Source organism: Camelus bactrianus, chromosome 25, assembly GCF_048773025.1.
Source record: "Camelus bactrianus isolate YW-2024 breed Bactrian camel chromosome 25, ASM4877302v1, whole genome shotgun sequence".
Taxonomy (NCBI): domain Eukaryota; kingdom Metazoa; phylum Chordata; class Mammalia; order Artiodactyla; family Camelidae; genus Camelus; species Camelus bactrianus.
The window spans coordinates 30,235,527-30,254,778 of record NC_133563.1 but is presented as its reverse complement, the minus strand read 5'-3'; the positions used below and the strand labels follow the sequence as shown (position 1 = coordinate 30,254,778).

At 46.6% G+C, this 19,252-nt stretch overlaps 1 protein-coding gene and 1 pseudogene across 6 annotated transcripts in view; one reads left to right on the top strand and one right to left on the bottom strand.

Moving 5' to 3' along the window:
• The window catches only part of ASAP1 (ArfGAP with SH3 domain, ankyrin repeat and PH domain 1), a 312,023-nt gene that overhangs the window by 18,980 nt on the left and 273,791 nt on the right, over positions 1–19,252 (top strand). For 4 of the 6 annotated variants that reach the window (XM_074353079.1, XM_074353081.1, XM_074353075.1 and 1 more), the window contains exon 2: positions 16,108–16,193. The exons of 1 other annotated variant lie outside the window; for it this stretch is intronic. In XM_074353079.1, the coding sequence (XP_074209180.1) occupies positions 16,135–16,193 (59 nt within the window). In that variant the 5' untranslated portion in view covers positions 16,108–16,134. Of the gene's footprint in view, positions 1–16,107; positions 16,194–19,252 lie in introns of those variants that run through there. One more of the 6 variants, XM_045508443.2, reaches the window with a different exon arrangement.
• On the bottom strand, positions 2,636–6,784 carry LOC141574994 (small ribosomal subunit protein uS10-like; annotated as a pseudogene).

Below are 19,252 nucleotides of genomic sequence, written 5' to 3'. Positions count from 1 at the left end.
CCCTGTGTTCCTCATTTGAGCCTGATTCCAATTCTAAGATTGCTGCCCCGAGGGAGAGCCGTAATTTGGTGTTAAGAGGAATGAATGACATCACTCTCTGAGCGCCACCTAATGCTCTAGGTACATTTTATACATCCTCCTAAGTTAGTGTGCAAGAATCCTAAACCAGCCCAGTGAAGTTGGTATTATTAGCTCTATTTGACAGATGAGGCAACTGAGACTCAGAGAAGTTTATACAGTTCCCTAAGGTCACACAGCTGGGAGGTGGTTGAATGGGTATGTCAGTTAGGAAACTTCCTGCTGCATAGACCAAAAGTGGCTTAAATGAAGCTGTGAGGAAGTGCACTGATTCATATAACTGCACAGTGGGGGCGGGGGTGGTGATGGTCAGTCATTGTCCCCAGAAGACGCACAAAGTAGCCTTGAACTAAGATAATTCAAGAATTTCATAAAGGAGTTTTTTAAAAATTGAGGTAAAATTGACCATTAACTATTTTGAAGCACACAATTCAGTGGCATTGAGTACATTCAGTGTTGTTTAACCACTACCTCATCACCCCAAAAGGAAACGCTGCACCCATTGAACAGTCACTCCCACCTACCCCTCCTCCTTGCCTCTGAGCCCCTGGCGACCTCCCGTGTGCTGTCTGTGGATTTAGCTATTTTGTTTTTGTTTTTATATGTTTTTATTGAAGTATAGTCCATTTACAGTGTTGTGTCAATTTCTGATGTTCAGCACAATGCTTCAGTCATACATGAACATACATATATTCATTTTCATTTATTTTTCACCATAAGTTACTATATTTAGCTATTTTGGATGTTTCATATAAGTAGAGTCATACAACATGTGACCCTTTGTGTCTGGCTTTTTTCCCTTAACATAATAATTTTGAAGTTCACCCACATTGAAGCACGTATCACTACCTCCTTCCTTTTTATGGCTGAACAATATTCCAGTGTATGGATGGGCCGCATTTTGTTTATCTGCTCACCTATCAATAGACATTTGGGTTGTTTCCACCTTCTGGCTATTGTGAATAGCCCTTCTCTGAACATTCATGTACAAATGTTTGTTTGAAAGCCTGTTTTCAACTCTTTGGGGTGTACACCCAGGGATGGAATTGATGAGTCAGTCACCTGGTAATTCTGTGTTTAACTTTTTGAGGACCTGCCAAATGTTTCCAAAGTGGCTGAGCCATTTTACATTCCCCTCCACCAGCAATGTTTGAGTGTTCCAGCTCTCCACCTCCTCACCAAGACTTGTTATTGTATGTTTTTTGGTACTATGGCCGACCTAGTGGGCACGGAGTGGTGTGTCATTGTGGTTTTGATTTGCATTTTTCTAATGACTAATGCCTTTGAGCCTCGTTCCTGTGCTGCTTGTGGACCACATAAAGGGACCTTTAAGAAGGTGTGGGTAGGTGTAGGGGGCTCCGGGGACAGATGCCCTGGGGCTCCTGTGTCATGCCCAGTTTGAGGGGTGGGGAGGGAACAGTTGTTGGAACGTGGAGACAGGGAAGGATGGGGCAGGGCCCTGACCAGAGCTGAGACTTGGGTGGAGGGTTCAGTTCACAGCGACCCCCAGAGAGGGAGTGGGGATGGGGGCCAAAGGAGGGGAGCCAGGGGATAGATACCTTCCCTTGCCCTCCCTCCTGTCTCCTGCCGGGGCTCCCTGTTGGCTGAAACCATCCTGCAGCCTGAGCGTAGAGGGCCCTTGTATTATTGGTCCCTAGAGGTCAATTGGTCCCTAGGGCTCACAGAAGGGGGGAATAGCAGACGGCGAGGGGCATGTGGCTCAGAATTAGTGTCTGTTCCAGGAACCCCCGCTCCATTTCCCTTTAGTTCTCCAAGTCTGCCCTTCTTTCTGCAGTGGCATCTCCCTGAGGCTGGCAGGGGGACAGGCTGCACCCGTGTGGCTTCCCATCTTTACCGTAACAGCCAGAGGAAGAGAGAAAACACCATTTCCACAACTTCTCTAAGAGATCGAGAAAGAATTTCCCAGAAACCTCCAGCTTCAAGCCTCCTCGACCCCAGTTGGGTCACGAGCCCCTCTGGACTAATCACAGGGATGGTTCTGAACCAGTTGGGCCCACGCCCGGGAGCTGCAGGAACACATGCTTCCTGGGAGAAGGGGAATCCCCAGGGAAGTCCGGGATGACGAAGGGTGCTGGGTAAACCCCACGGTGCCCTTCCCTGGGGATTTCTTGGACCATCTGATAGGCTGAAGCCCACGCTTTCTCCACCCCGCCACGCACCACGCTACAGATGAGACCAGAAACCTGGACAGGGCCTCCCGGAGGGTTTACGTCCTCGCTGCTGAGTCACCCGGCAGCGTGTCCTCTCCGGCCCTCACCAACCTCCCAGGCCTCCTCAAGTCAGCCCTTGTCATCCCTCCCCTGGTCTGTGACCTCAGTAACGATTCCAGGGGGTGAGGCCTGGCTCCACTGGAACCAAAGGCCTGAGTTCAACCAGGAGTTTAGGAAATGGGGTCTTTTAGTAGATTTTGCCACACAAGACAGCATTTTAAAAACCTGTCTATTGTATGATTCTGTTTATATATGAAATCTCCAGAATTGACAAATCTCCAAATAGACAAATTAATAACAGAATTGACAAACAAACAGAAAGTTACACTGTTCTTTTGCCAGGAGTGGGTAGAGGTGGTTGGGGGCCCTGGGGAGTAGCTGCTGGTGGGTATGGGGTTTCTTTTGGGGGCATGAAGACGCTCTAAAATCGACTGCGGTGATGGTGGCACAACTCTGAATTATATTAAAACTATCGAATTGTATACTTTAAATCAGTAAATTGTATGGTATGTGAATTATATCTCATCAAAGCTGTTACAGAAAAAAAAGACAAAAGCTGGGTCTACTGCTATTCTTTTTGCTTTATTTAAAGTTGAAGTTGATTGCTACTTTATTCACTTAAGAATAAAAATCACATGTAGCTTATAACATGTCTTCTTTTTCCTTCCTCTCTTCTCCCTCCTTTTCTTCTTTCTTGCTCTCTCTTTTCCTTACTCTTGTGTAGATAAGTACCCACCTCCCCTTAGTCTATGGAGGTCCTGTGGACCCGACTCAACCTCTACACCCGTATGGATCCACGAGCAATCCCCAGCCAGTGGAGTTGTCCAGCCCCTGGCCACGGAGATTAGTTCCAGGATGCACACACGGTCAGAGTCAGCCATGAGACTTTTCTGGGAACCACTGGGAAAAAGAGGCTTTCCTTCCGCAGGGATTGCTGAACTGTGACTGGACATAAACCTGAAGGCCAGTGGCCCCCTGGGGGTATGCCTGCCCAAAAGACCCGCCCGTCACCTCTCCAGGAATGTGGAGCCAGCAGATGGAGAGTGACCCCTCCCTGACCGCATCCTTTGAGCCCTAGCATTTAGCCATGCCTGAAGTTATATCCATCCCTGGACTTCCTAGTTTGATCAGCCCATAATCCCCACCGCTACCTTTTTTTTTTTTTTTGAGCTGCTAGGTATTGGGTTTTCTGCCTCATGAAATCAGTCTAGGTGTGGCTTCTGCCCATGTGGGCCCTCCAGGCTTGTGTGATTCAGATGACCCCTTTCCACAACAATCCCAGGGCCATGTGAGGGAGTTGGTCTTTCCGCCCTGTCTCTTGTATCAGAACAAGCCAAGAGAACTGCCTCCACAGAGGAAACCGGCTGACGCTAGAACGTCCTGACCCAGCACACAAAGTCCTTTGTAAGGTCCCTGACGGTGTTAGGGACCGCCCAGCAGCCTGCCAGTGGCCCGCAGGGAGCGGCCTGTGTTCCTCCTATTGCAGGCCTGCTCGTCTGTCTGTGCACCTGCACCTGGCGTGAGTGTGGACCGGAGAGGGGCCTTTGTTTCTGGTATGGGGTCCCCTCTTTTTTTCTCTCCTTTTTGGTTTGTATTGTACACCATTTGAGTCATACTCATTCAAGATTTTACACGTTTGTAACAAGGGGAAGGGTGCTCACGAGGCCTGAGCAAGAAGTGTCTGATATTCTTTCTGCTCTGTCTCCCTGGTTCCCAGGAAACACAGCAGTGGTGGGGCCCCGGCGTTAACCTCATTTTACCATGTGGCACCTGAGGCTTTGAGGAGCCAGTGGACTTTCCATTAGATGGTTTTGTCTCCAAAGCAGGTTGGAGAGGCCGAATGGGGTGCGAACAGTCCCGCCTCAGACTCAGTTCCTTGTGGTTCTTTGTCAGTTAAGGAAAACAGAGTTGGGGAAGGTGAGGAGCCTTGATTGCTATGAGAAGTTTGGTTCCTACCAGGCCCCAGAAGAGGAGGCTCAGGGTGACCTACATTTGAGAGAGTGGCAAAGCAAGAGGCTTGCAGGCGTCCACGGCGCCATTTAGCTGGTGTGGACTGGTTGGCCACTGGACTCTGATGGGACGTGAAAGTGTGCCCAGAAGCCTTGGCGTGAGGTTGTTTGTTCAGGTGGTTCGTTCAGTGAACATACATTGTGCTGGTCCCCCTCAGGGTCTTCTGGTTTCCCCCAGAGTCTTCTCCCAAAGAGTAGGGATGGGCTGTGGGGCTGCTCTGCTTGCAACTCTGTTGTGCCTGTTTGTGTTTTCCAATCTAATGGGCATCCTGAATTCGGTGGCGCCGGTGGTGGCGACATGGGTGGTGGAGGGCGTGGACTCAGGCCTGCAGTGAGTCAGCCGCATCCGGCGTAGCATCCCGCCCATGTCGCCTGCCCCACTTTGGAGACAAGCAGCTGTGAAATAGAAAGGATTTAAATCCTCAGTGGAAGGAAAGAATCTTAAAAGATTCTGGAGAAACTTCATTTTGAAAAGAAGTCTTGTAGACATTGGCTGATCCTTCTGGGGTTCCAGGCAGTAAAATTTCTAAGAAGCAGAGGTGGACTTGTGCAAAGCAAGTTGAGGACTGGGATTGCCCCGGTGCTGGTGTCCCTTGGTCACAAGGCTTCCTCAGAGTAGGGCCGAAAGGCGGTTTCTTCTGGGGCTTCCTGCTTGACTGCAGGTGGTGGAGTGGGCAAGCTGGCTTCAGGCCACAGGAATGGTTCCCTGTAGCTTATTTATTTTTAACAGCTGTATCAATTTATTAAAAAGGCTGATTTAAGCATTTGCAGTGGGGACTTCAACCTCGATTCCTGGCTCAATACTGCTGGGAGTAATCTGCTTCACAACCTCAGAAGGGCTGCGCGAGTCAATGAGTTGCTTGTGGATCCTCATCTGAGAATGATCCCAAGTCTTAGAACCTTCGCCCCAAGGAGTTTTCCTGGTGGTTACTCTCAGAGTGCTGGTGGGCTTCCGGACCGGTCCTTTCACTTTGGGATTCTTCTCTTTAGCTCCTCTGGTCGATCAGCACATACCTTCTCCAAAGACTTCACTTTGCGGCTGGTTAGGATGATCCTAATACGGTGAGTGGCCACCTCTGGCTCCACAGGAGTCCTTCCGGTGTCTTTAAAAGCCATGTTCCCTGTAGTTTAAAAGGAACCCCCAGTTTCCCTTTTGACAACTCATATAGAAGTCTTTCTGATGTTTCCTTTGTTTGTTTAATTATTCAGTCTCATTCTGATCCTGTATTCGATCAACAGGTATTTACTGAACACCTGTGAAGCATGTTTCATCATCATGACACGTGACTTTATTATTGTGTTGAGTCTTAGACACAAATGGCCTCTGCCTTCAGGAATGAGATAAAACCGATGAGTCAGGCCCCTCTCTACGGCCACACCTGCTCTTCCTTTTCTCTTCCGGACTGTTCCCTTTCTCGTTCAAAGCCACCTTCTTCCAGGAAGGCTTCCTTGATTGAACCTGCATCTCTGCAGTCATTCAGCACATACTGCTGTGTGCTTGCTTCACGTCGGCCCCTGTGCCAGGATCTTGGGGGTCAAGATCAAAGATTTAGAGGAGAATAAGTCATGATCCCTGTCCAGGAGGAGCTTCCAGTATTGAGTGTGGTCATGGGAACAATGTTAGCCTTTGTACATGGAGGTTTTCAGTATGTTCCTGAGCTTGTATCAGTATGACATTTCGCTTCTTTTTCCTATTCTTTGGCATACTTAATGAAATTGTAAGTCACCCAAGGGAAAGTATCAGCCCATCGAAAAGTATTTATTGTTGGGGGGAGCATATAGCTCAAGTTGGTATAGCGCATGCCTAGAGTGCATGGGGTCCTGGGTTCAATCCCCAGTACCTCCTCTAAAATTAAATAAGTCTAATTACCTCCCCCGACACACACCAAAAACAAACAGAAAAAAACCCAAATAATAAAATAAAATGCTGGCTTAAGTTTTTTTTTTTAAATATTTATTGTGTTATTATGCTCTGTCCATTATTCAGTCAACAAATATATCATTCATTTACTCTTCTATTGTGTATCCAGTCCTAGAATTGGAACCCTTGTGCACTGTTGGTGGGATTGTAAAGTGGTGTAATCTCTGTAGAAAACAGTATGGTGGTTCTCCAAAAATTAAAAATAAAACTGTCATATGATGCAGCAGATCCACTTCTGGGTCTATATCCGCGAAAACTGGGGTCTCAAAGAGATATTTACACATTCGTGTTCATGGCAACTTCATTCACAATGGCCAAGAGGTGGGAGCAACCCAAATTGTCCATCAAAGGATGACTGAACAAACAGAATGTCGAATGTACATGTAATGGACTATTAGCCAGCCTTAAAAATGAAGGAAATTCAGACATATGCTACAGTATGGATGAACCTTGAGGACGTTATGGTAAGTGAAATAAGCCAGTCACAAAAAGACAAACACTGTATGGTTCCAATTATGTGAGATATCTAAAGTAGTCAAATTCGTGGAAATAGAAAGTAGAGCGGTGGTTGCCCAGGGCTTGAGGGAGCGGGTATGGGGAGTTGTTGATGGGTGGGTATAGCGTTTGTTTTGCAGGATGAAGTTGTTCTGGAGATCTGTTATCACAACAGTGTGAATGTACTTAGCACTACTGAACTTTAAATGGTTAAAAACTTAAAAATGGTTAAGGTGGTAAATTCTATGTTATGTGTTTTTTTAAACCACACTTAAAGGTTTTGAAAAATACACGTATCCAGTCCTTTAGAACAGACATATTCTAAGTACTGAACGTTTTCTGGTGTACAAGCCAGACACAAGGTTCCTCAGCTCGTGGACATTCCTCTGCAGTAAGCACCTCCTATGTGCCAGGAATTGCACAACCACCCCGAGGGTTAGCTACTATCTCACTTGTGCAGATGAGGAAGTGGAAACAGAGGTGAACGATCCCCATATCCCCAGAACCAAAACCACGTCTGGGGGTGGGAGGCCTCAGAGTCTGGAGCAGGAAGGAGGCCAGCATGGCTGGGGTCACAGTCGTGCAGACACACTGGGCGGGGCCTGGCTCAGCACGCTGGTGCAGGGGCCCGGGAGCACGGCTCAGCAGGCCAGACCCTGTGACAAACGTCTCTGTGCTGGGTCTCAGACAGGCCAGAGGGCTCAGCAGACATTTTTCCACTGGAAGCTCTTTCTTAGCCTGTGGTTTAGGACTCCCCCCTCTGTGTACTCTGAAGCCCCTCTGCCTGTCTCTTCTGTCTGGTGTCCCCTGCCCATCCCTCAGAACCTGCAGCTGCTTCCAGCTCCCTCGTGAAGCCACTCTGTGTTCCATCCTTTGTGTTTCTAAGCTTTGTGCTAATGGTCATTTTTGCAGTACCACCAGCTATTGATTTCCTTTTCTGCCTTCCATCGGAGGAAGGTGTCCAACTTAGATGCGGCATCTGTTATAGGAATGAATAGTTGGATGGATGCTTGAATGAGTGAATCTGGAAAATAGAGGATAGAGTCATATTTATTTCATAGTTTCACAGTATAATGAGCAATATGATTAGTTCTTGTTATGGGGGGACTAAAAAGTGAGGAATTCCTTCCTTTCTTATCAGCAGCACAAATATGCATGGAATCCAAGCCCGGGATTTCTGAGCTGCAGATTGATGGGAAGTTGTGGGGGGAACCTTCATCCAGGGGCAGGTACTCTGAGGGGTTCTTTGGGTGGTCTGAAAGCGACGGTTTAGGCTTCTCACTTCTCACACTGACAGCCTTCTGAGGACTGCTCTGGGCTTTAACCAGAAGAGATCTGAACATTTCTTAGATACCCTTTATTTCCTTTGATGCTGAAATGCCTTTGATTTCAACATGCATTCTTGACATCATCACAGCGTTGGAGGAGAAAACAGAATCTCTGCCACATGAAATTTCATTGATGGGACGACACATTGCGTTCCAGAAATGGTTGAATGTGAAACTAGGGCTGTCATAGAATGGAAGGAATACAGTGACTCCAGAGTGTGTTCATTTGGGTTGCCTGGGTGGGCTGATGCTGATTGGACCTACTCCAGGGAGTCGGGAGTGAGCTCGAGTGGCGAGACTGGTCTTGCTGGCTTGTCACAGGTCTTTTTTTAGTTCCAGCACTAGGAGAGAAATCCATACAGCAGAGACCTCTCTCCTGAGGCTGCCGCTGCTCTGAAGGTGGGGAGGAATTCAAAGGAAAGAAGAGTCTTTTGGAGCCAGATGGATCTAGGTTCTACTTACTAGCTGGGAAAACCCTAGCAAGATGCTCATCCCGTCTTAGCCTCAGTTTCATTCTCTGCAGAATGAAGCAAGGATAATGCCTGTCTCCAAGGGTTGTTATGAGGATTAAAGAAGTTCTTGCTTGTGTGGTGTCTGAGACAGAGGAAGCATACAATATCTGCTAGCTGTATTAGTTTTTTTTCAATCACTATTTAATCTATCAGACCTGTTGTCTCCTCCGTAAGACGGGGACACAGAAACAGCTGTGTTTCTCACTGCTCGGGCGAAGACGCAGTGCAGTTGAAGGTATTAAAGTGCCTGGTGGGCACTTGGCGATGGGGGCTTCCTACAGGGGTGTGAACACCATCCCATGCTTAACCCTTTCCATCCAGTTTCCCTTTTCCTTGGGCAGGGTGGAGGGCAGGCCTCGGCTGTAACCTCCCTGACTCCCCCGGGGCAGTGGCCGGTGGATAACGACAGGATGACCAGCTGTAGGAACCATGTCTATGGTGCTGGCCTTGCTGAGAAGCTGCCAAGTCAGGATCCTTTCTAGTGGGTTGTCCCTGTAGGGGCACTGGTCCATCGTACGTCTGCTCTGTACTAGCACCTCTCATGTCCTTGTGAGACGGCTGCACCTGGCATTGTTAGTCCTCTGGCGCTTCCAGCCCGCCCCTTGGTGGCCAGAAGCCAGCTCTCAGGCGGAACATCTCAGCAGTCGCTCACAGTAGGATGCACTTGGCCTTTAATGGACTTGTGAGCATCAGGGTGATGTGTGGGGGCGCCATCGTTGTCTGAGAAAACATAGATTCACAGAAGTGAAGTTCATGGCCCAGAGTCACACAGCGATTAGGAGGGAGAGCCAGTGCTGGAACCGAAGTCTTCCTGCTCCAAAGACTGTCCTCTTTCCCGTGCTTGGGAAATTCCCCCGCAGCAGGCTGCCTGCTGCTCCTGCTCCTACATGGCGAGCACGGGGGGCCGCACACAAATGGCTCTGCGCTCCGTGCGCTCGCTGAGAGTAAACACACCATTGTTTGAAAGGACCTGGGTTGCACTATTAAAACAGTTGGTGGCATGACAGACCCTCGGATTTCACATTCCACACTTGCACTTCTTCCTGGGGGACCCGGAAGGAAATGTGTGATTTTTGCAGTGGCACAGGCTGAGTTGAGCCTGCTTCTGCTGGTGTGAGGACTGGGGCACGAGGCTAGTGAGCGAGCCTAGCTGGCCCCCCAGCGCCCAGCGTTAACTTGGTGGTTCTCTTCTCGGCTCACTGACTCTGTTCCTCTGGCATTCATTATTTCGAGATTCACAAAATTCTCAGGATGCAACTTTTAAGGTGCAGAGAATTTATTATTCACCTGCCGTCCGGAGGTTCGTATGTCACCCAGCATTTGGCCTTTTTTCTCATTACCCAAGAGGTTACTTGGTTAAGATCGGATTCTCTTAAACACGGGCTCTAAGCAAAGACCAGGTCTATTTTGCTAATCATTTATCTATCCGTGACATTTAGCTTAACACACATTTTTTCAATAAATGAATGGATGGATGGATGTGTTTTCCCAACAGAAGACCGTCATTACCAGAAGCTCTCGCCAGTGGGAGACAGCATGCAGTAGGCACTTACTGGATGTTTGTGAAGCAGATCCTAATTAGGTCACTTACAAGAATTCATTCTGTCTGTTGTTTCTAAACCTGTCCCCCTGCCCCCACTAGACTGTGGTCTCAAAATACCCGACTTGACCTCCTCCCTGTGGCCCAGAGTGCAGTCCACTCAGGAAACAGAATGGAAGACGTGGTCACATTCATCATGAGTTTATAAGCCAACAAGGCAGTAGTTCTGGCCTTTTGGATCATGGGCCCTTTGCAGTGACCTCTTTGGAGAGGAGAGACCCAAAACATCTTTGACTGTTAACTTTCACCAGTGAGTGAGTCAGGGAGGGGCCCAGGCTGACGTCCAGCGGCGATGTCATTGATAGGAGCACCTCAGTCGTCCTCGGGCTTCTGCAGAGTCCTGTCTGCTTCCTTCTGTATCCTGCCTTGATTGGGTACTCCAAATTTGAATCTTAAATCTGCCTGTACCAGGTAGCCATGTGACCAGGTGTTACATCACTTTTGTGGGCCTCAATTTTCTTATCTATAACATTCAATCACAGTTCTTTGTAGAGTCGCAGTGGGGATGGAATGTGACAGTGAGCGGGCCCAGGATGTCTGGTACGTAGGAAGTGCTCCATAGGGGTCGCTATTGTTGTAGTTGTCATTTGTGCTGTTTAAGAGTTCAGAAATGGACAGATTGTTGGGCTAGGAAAGCTAGAGCAAGCTTCTTGAAAGAGAGGGCATTTCAAGTGGGGCTGGACAAACTGGGTTTCTCATAATAGGCAGGAGATTGGCAGGAATATGTATTCAGGCTGTTTTCTTTAGGTCTCTGGGTTTCTAAGTACAGCTTCCACACAACAGGAAAGAATCACATCAGTAAATAGAAATAGTGTTTGCTCTGATGTTATGGGAACAAAGAAGCCTGTCCAAGCTGTGGCCAGCTGCAGATGACTCAAGAGTTCATAACATCCTTTATTAAAGGATACAGATCCCAGCATCTGTGAAGTCACCTCTGTTGAATAAACCTCAACACCTATTTGGGGACTGGCGGTAAAGAAGGGTTGATGGACCAAATGATTTATGTCCCTATTCCTGCATGGCATGCAGGAATTGCTGTCTGGACTGACATACCGTAAGTCACACAATAGAATTGCAATGGAAAGAGCAGAAACGTGGGTGGATAAAAAATATGACGCTTGACAGTAATGAATTCTGGTTCACTCGAGCAGGTAGTTGCTTTAAATCTTCCATCACTGGTGGCGGGAGAATAAGAACATGGGTGTTGATAGCACACATTCACTCACCCCTCTGACGTGTATGTGTTTATTGAGCACCTGGTTACAGATGGTGGGTTCCCTGCCTCTTTCTCTGAGCCCACCCTGGAAGGCACTGCAGACAATGCCCATTTCCAGGGAGGGGTTCCTGCGTCTCTATCTGAGGCCACCCCCTGGCTGTGCTCGGCCAGTGAGGCATGGGAGTTGGTGCATAAATAGCAGAGCTTCCAGCACCTGGGGTGCAATTCTGAGGTGTGGTCACATCTCTCAGAGGGTCCCCAGTGGGATTGCACTCCAGGTGCCTATGTGTTAACCTGTGTGGCCTCAGACACAGTCCCTAACCTCGGAGTTTCAGATTCTTGTAGGATGGCTGTGTGGATTCAATATGACACTGCTGGTTACTGGTTTGCTCAGTGCTTGAACTACATTATCTAATTCTTAGTGACTATATGACATAGGTACTTTATTTATCTCAGTTTTAAAGATGACCAAACTGGATAAATAATTCATCAAAGAGCCATAATCTGAGTTCTAATCCAGATGCATTTGTTCTAAGGGGCAACTTTTTTTTTTTTTTTTTTGGTGGGGAGAAATTAGGTTTATCTATTTACGTATTTTTATGGGGGTACTGGGGTTGAACCTAGGACCCAGGGCATGCTAAGCACGTGCTCTACCACTGAGCTATTCCCTCCCCCTTCTAAGGGGCAACTTTTAATAATAATACAAACTGTTAGAGTATGATGTCTAGCATGGAAGGTGTTATTATTACTGTCAGCATGCACCCAGCATATAGCTGATGCTTCATTTATTTGTTGAGTTAAAAAATAATGAATGAATGAATGAATGTGAATTCCTTGAGGTTGATTCCTTGAAAACATGAACTCTTTGTGTTCTTGGCTCTGGCTTCCCTGCACATGGTAGGTACAAAACAAATATCCCTCAAGTGAATGCTTAAATGAATGAATGCTAAATGGAGCTTTTTTTAAAAATTACTGGTAGTTCCCTGGTTCTAAGAAAATCATGTTAATTGAAGTGCATTATTCATTTGACTTTTATAAAACCCAGTCCCAGAAAAGCCTCAAAATCCTAACAGTATTTATCTCTAGGTGTTGAGATAATAAAATATGTTAGTTTCATGCCTTAATATTTTTCATGATGGACCTGGATTACCTTCATAACTGGAAAGAAATCATCTCTGTTTGAAAAACAAATCAGTCTCAAAGCATAAACAGTCTAAAAGCAGTGTGGGTGTGACACTGACACACACCGTCAACGCTGACCTAATTCAAGTGGGTTCAGAGCCGAGGAAGCAGGATGCGAGCTGACTTAGGTGTCACACGTCACTCAGCCCTTCCACACACCATCTCTCTGGATGTTCATGCCAGCCTAGAACATGGTTCAGGCTAGGATAGTGGCCTCATTTCACAAGCAAGGGACCCAAGAACCAAAGATGCTCACTGACCAGGACAAGGCTCTGCTCTGGGGCAGAGCTGGCTTGGAACTCTAGGCATTTGATTTTAGTCCCAGTGGCCTTTCCACTCTGTCCGAGCAGCCTCCCCTGGAGACCCAGTAAAAGAAGTGGAACAGGGGCGGAGGTGGTTTGACGGACCAGGGACTCATGTGACAGCTGTTTCTGAGCATCTGTGGGTTCTTTTAAGGACGGGGAGCCTGGCTTAGACTTTTTGAGTTGGATAACCTGGGCTGGAATCCCAGGGCTGCCACACACCGCCGTGGACACAGTACTTCAGATCACTGAGCCTCAGTGTTCTCCTCTCTAAAGCTGGCCCCGTGTCTACCTTGCAGGATTGCTGTGAGGGTCAAATTGGCACCAAGTAGGTGTGTTTTCTGCAAAAGTGTCTCTGTTGGTTGTCATCGCACCTGTGCCGTCTATGTGCAAGGTTTTCATTTTTTTTTCCAATCGTGTTGATGCTCGCTGGTGTCCATAAATTAGTGTTCCTATGTGTGTTAGTCAGGTTTTGCCGAGTAACGAAAACCGCAGAATGGCAGTGGCTTGCCTGACAGCAGATGCTTATTTTCATGCTCATGGGTCTTTGGGTTCCGTTGTGGTTCAGCTGATCTAGGTTAGGCTTGGCTGGCTCAGGCTGGACTTCAGGTTGGCTTCAGATCTGCTCTGTGCATCTTCACTCTGGGGTCCAGACAGAAAGGCAGCAGCTGAAAGGGGTTAGGGAGACATACTCCTCTCATGACACATCCCGAGAGGGTAAGAGATAGACTTGGAACCAGCACATTGTCGCTTCCATCCCCATTCGATTGCAGACAAGTCAATGAATGGTCCAGGCCAGAATCCAGCGGGGCAGGGGAAGAACCACCACCGGCTAGAGTGGGAAGTGCTACAAGTCACATGACCAGGGGCAGGGATGTATGGTTTAAATTTAGGCTGAGAGTGAAGAAGTAGGAGCCGTGAGCCAGCCCATATACTACCTCAGCTCATACGCTTGGGCAAAGCAAGCAAGCAAAGGAAAGGCGAGTTAAGAAGTGGGCTGGGAGAGGCATGGATTATTTATGCCAGTAACAGGGTCTCATTTTTCACGCGTGTATATTGTGAGGTTGTGATCAGGAGGTGAATGTTACAGGAAGATCATTGTCTGTGATTCTGAGGGAGAGCATATGTTTTGCTCACGCCAGTGCCACACTGTCTTGATTATTCCAGCTTTGTAGTGAGTTTTGAAATCGGGAAAATGTGAATCCTCCAACATTGTCCTTTTTCAAGATTATTTTGACTTTCTGAGTTCATCATATTTCCATATGAATTTTTAGGGGAAGGCTGTCAATTTCTCATCTAATTTAAATGTGTGATTCAAAGTTCAGAAAGATTCGGTCAATTACTGTTGGCATCTAAGGTTGAAGAAACTGATTTGATGATTTATCCAACAAATATGTATTAATATTGTGCTGGACACCATGTGGTTGTTGCTGGGGATACACCAATGAGAAAATCCAAACACACTATTTGTAGTCATACAGCTTATAATCAAATCAAGTCAACAGATGTTAATCATTCTTCACATGAATGAGTGCATAGTTGAAAACTGGGATAAATTCTGTGATCTGATCTGGAGGGGTCGGAAGAGTTTCCCTGAAGGGGTTAGATTTAGCAAAGTATGGGAGTTAACCAGGCAAAGTGAATAAGGAAGCCTTAAAGGCAGAGGGAACAGCATGGGCAAAGGACCTGGGACAGAAAGACCATGGCAAGTTGCAGGATCTGTAAGAAAGTCATGTGGCAGCAGCAGAGAGCCTGGGTGGACAAGATGAGGTCAGGCATGTGGGCAAGAGTCAGGCTGTGTTAAATGATTTTTATCCTGAAGCACTGAGAATCCAGTGAAGAGTGTTAAGCTGGACATAGAGAGATGACACAGTCAGACTTGTGTTTTAAAGATTTTATTCTGTGTATTAGTCAGTTGTATTTGGATCTGGATTTGAAAAAAAAATACTGGTTAAAAAACATTTTTAATACAAATGAGGTGATTAGAAATTTCAACACTGGGTATTTGGTGATATCAAGGAATTGTCATTTTTTTGGGGTGTGGTAGCAGTATTACTGTTATATTTTTGTAAAAGACCTGATATAGAGATATATACTGTACTACTCATGACTGAAATAAGACGCTGGAATTTGTGTCTAAGGAATAACAGACAGGAGGAATGAGAGCGTGGATGGGGTGGGACTGATTGTGAGTTGATGGTGATTGGGGCTGTGTGGTGGGTACATGGGGTTCATGATCCTCTTCTCTATTTCTGTATCTGTACAAAATTCTGCATCATAAAACATAAAAGGAGAAAAGGATTATTCTGGCTTCAGCATAGAGGAGCAGATTTCAGAGGGAGAAATGGTGATGAGGTGAGACCAATTAGGAGGTAGTTGTAGCCCAGGTGAGAATGATGGAGGCTTGGTCCAGGGCTGTATCAGTGGAGATGGAGAGAGAAACAAGTTGAGAGAGATTTAGGAAGTAAGGACCTAGGGATGGACTGGACACAGGGGTAAGGGAGATGGTGTCAAGTATATCCCTCAGTGTCTGACCCCAGGTGGAGGTACCACACTGTGCTAGGGGTCACTGAAGTACCAAGCAAGTCCCCTGGCTTTATCTTGTTTTCACATGCTTCCCTTGCCCCCTGTTTCCCCTCTATTCCAAAAATATTAAAGCTCTTCCCTTATGTAACACCTTTAATCCCAGACTTCCTGTGCTCTGTGCACTCAGCAATTAATTAAGCTTTGGTATGCATGAATTAATTAAAATTCTCTCTCCGGTTCAGAGGGGCTGTCCTGAAATATTTAGATTCATATATATCCACTGTCTTCCTGGGGCTGATTCCCTTGGCTGGGGGAACTCCTCTGCTTCCCTGTGGGTACACAGCTGCGGCTGTCTGTCTGTCTGTCGCAGCTGTCAGCACAATTCAATTTCATGTTTAGGAGCCCAGGTCTAGAGATGTTAATGACTTGTAAATTGTTCTCCAATGCAGAGCTAGAAATAGAATACAGAAAGGATTCCTGCGCACTTGTACGGATTCAGTGATGGAGATGTCAGCCCCAAAGTGGGTTGCTGGAATAGTGGTGTCCCCACTGCTTCCCTTCCGGTCCCTGGACAGCCACTGTGGTGTAAGAACGTTCCTCACAAGGGTGCCCGCCTCCAAATGAAATCACGTGTTGGTCTGAGACCATGTCTTCTGCCTAGTCCTGCTGGATGACTCTTATCACCTTTCTTCCTGCCCCCCATCCAGGTCATTTTCTGATGTGACGGCTGAGACATGAGATCTTCAGCCTCCAGGCTCTCCAGTTTTTCATCCAGAGATTCACTATGGAATCGGTGAGTGGTCTTAGCCCCTCCTGTCCGGAGAGCCCAGCCTGGGAAGTGTGGAGGGATTCTTGGAGGGGTTGAAACGCAGCATTTGATCAGACTCCAGAACTAGAATCTGACAGAGACATTGTGCGAATGAATATTAGTGGCAAACAGATCTTTGTCATTTGTAGAGCTGCAGACTTTTTTAAAGTGTTTCTTATCACTTTACCTAGCTCCTGTCCTATGTGCAGAAGGAAAGGCGGCAGGTGATGGTACCAGAATAAAGTCAGGAATGGGAACAAAAACAACACCGTGAACAATAATAGGTGCTATTTTAGCTGAGGGGTAATTTCAAAATATAATTTTAATCAACACCCCCAACCCCCAAAAATCCTGCTGGGAAGGGCTTTCTACATTCGTTTTACAGATAAAGAACTTACCCAGCTAGATTTGAAACCAATTTTTCCTGACTCCAGGTCTCCTGCCTTGTGCCTCTGGCTATGTTGCCTCTTGGTAGAGGTACGATTTGCCCCATTTTGCAGCTGGGAATACTGAGGCCTGGCATAGGGGCACATGATGGAATCTAAGGTGTTTGGTTTCAGTGAGTGGAGGTTTGTGTTAGAGGATGATACAAAATTGGACTGGACAGGAAGCGCCATGAAATCTAAGCAGAGAAAACTCAAGAGTCCAAGAATCTTAAAAGTTGTTAGGGTGATTCAATACAGTGTTGACCTGCTATGGCTGGCATCTCCCAGAAGTCAGCTTAGTGGTAGAAAGAGTGTGGGTGCTGGAGGGGTGGTTGAATCTTGGCTCTGCCACCAACTTTCTATGTGACCTCAGGCAAATCACTAACCTTCTCTGTTCTGTATTTTATCTATGAAATTGATGTAATAATATTTGTTTCAGGTTTTTGTGCAGTTTAGAAAAAAAGTGTACAATAAAGAGTCATATAAAGAAAGGACATAGAACATTATAATTAATCCAATTTTTAAGATGAAAGTAATTTTTAAGGATAATTAGACAAGAGTGTACTGAAAGAGTAGGAGGGGTGAGAGGCTGGAGGCAGGGAGGCCAACCTGAGAGGCTTTGATGTGACCCAGGCATGAGGTAATAGGGGACTGTTACCATCTTCCAGGATAAATGAGACTTTCCTTGCTTCTTTTCATAGTTTGACTCTTACAGGGTTACCCAGAGTCATGTTTTATTGTGTTTCGTTTTATAAATCAAGAGACCAACGCAAAAGCGACATTAGTTTTGCAGGGATCTTTTTAGGTCATGTTGTTACTGAACCAGACTTGGGTCTGCTAGCTTGACACGCAGCAAAGCCAATCTACTGACACAAGGTTGTGGTGGAGGACAGTACAGCGTTAATTGCAGGGTGCCAAGCAAGGAGAATGGGAGGCTCATGTTCAAAAGATCCAAACTCTCCAGTGGTTTCCAGGTAAGGGTTTTTTAAAGACAGTGTGAGGGAGAGGGTCGCAGGGTGTGAGATCAGCTCATGCGCAATTACCTGATTTGTTGATGGTGCGGTAACAGGGTGATGTTTCAGGAATCTCAGTCATTGCCCTTTGGGTTCCAACCAGTCTAGGGTCTACGTGCTGCTTGAGGAGGAACTAAAGGTCCTTGGTTTTGATGGCTAAATTGTTATTATTTTGTCTTGCTTCACTGCTTTCTTTTCTTTTGCATTTTCTCACTTCTCTGAGTAAATCTGCTCTTTAGAACCTAGGGAAGGCCTTGGGAGGCTGAAGGTTTACAAGAAATAAGAGGTGGGGGACATGAGGGTGGGGGTGTCTGTTCCTGGGAAGATCTTGCAGGGTCGTCCTCAGTTTCAATATTAATTATAATTGCAATAATGGTACATCATTTGGGATTAGGTATTGCTGAAAGAACATTGGCTTAAGGAAGAAGTCTATTTCTCTCTTACCTAAAAGTTCAAACACAGGGTGGTACAGGGCTGCTACAGGAGTCTATAAAAGACCCAGGTCTTTTCCTCTCTTTTTTCCCTTCCATGTGGGCCTCCATTCCCAAGCTTACCTCATAGTCCATTCTGGCTGCTTCTACTCCAGCCATCACATCTACCAGCAGGAAGAAGGGAAGAAGAAAGGCAGGCCCCTTCTTTTAAGAATGCTCCTCGGTGTCACACCTCCTGTTTCTATTTATATTCTGTTGGCCAGCATTTACTCCTCTGGCTACACTGAACCGCAAAGAGGAGTGGGAAATGCGATCTTTATGCTGTAACACCACGTGCTTACTAAAATTGAGAGTTGTTAGGATAGAAAAAGAAGAGGACAGATAGATATTGGAGGACAAATCTTTCTTTGCCACGCAGATAGTCATTTAAAGGCTGCTATTAAGAGGAGAGGCTCTGTGGCCAGGCTGGATTCATGGCTCCACAGTTGTGTGACCTTGGGAAGCTACTTAACTTCTGTGCTTCAGTTTCTTTGTCTGTAAAATCCTGTTTTATACGTCCTTATCCGAGTTGCTTTGAGCATTAGATGAGTTCAGGTAAAGTACTTGGACTAGTGCCGGAAACATGTAAGTGCTCTGTGAGGTGCCAGCCGTTACTGCTGCCACCGCTCCAGCTTTTACTGTTACTACTACTTCTACTGTTAGCGCTATTCTTTCTCTTCCCACTGCTAGTGCTCGTGTGTGACCACTCCTGCTGCTTCTGCTAGCGCAACTGCTACTTCCGTTGTTACTCTAGCACCGATACTCCTCCTGTTACTCTGGCTGCTGCTGGTACTGTTGCTACTGTCACTCCTATTACTACTACTGTTACTGCTCTGTGACCATTGTTGCCAGGCACCGCACCTACATTTGTAAAACCTTACACTGAGAGCATGGTAAGTGTTCTTTTCCCAAAGTGAGGATAAGAGTCAGAGAGGATGGGCAGCCTGTCAGCGGGCAGGCAGCCGGCAGGCTAGTGGTTTACTCATGGGTGGGTAGAGGGACAGTGGCCAGAAGGGAGCAGGAGGCAGTTTCTGCGGTTCTGCGAATGTTCTGGAGGCTGGTTACAGGGGTGTCAAAATTCCTTGAATGGTGCATTTATGACGTAGACAATTGTATGTGCTTATATTATATTTCAA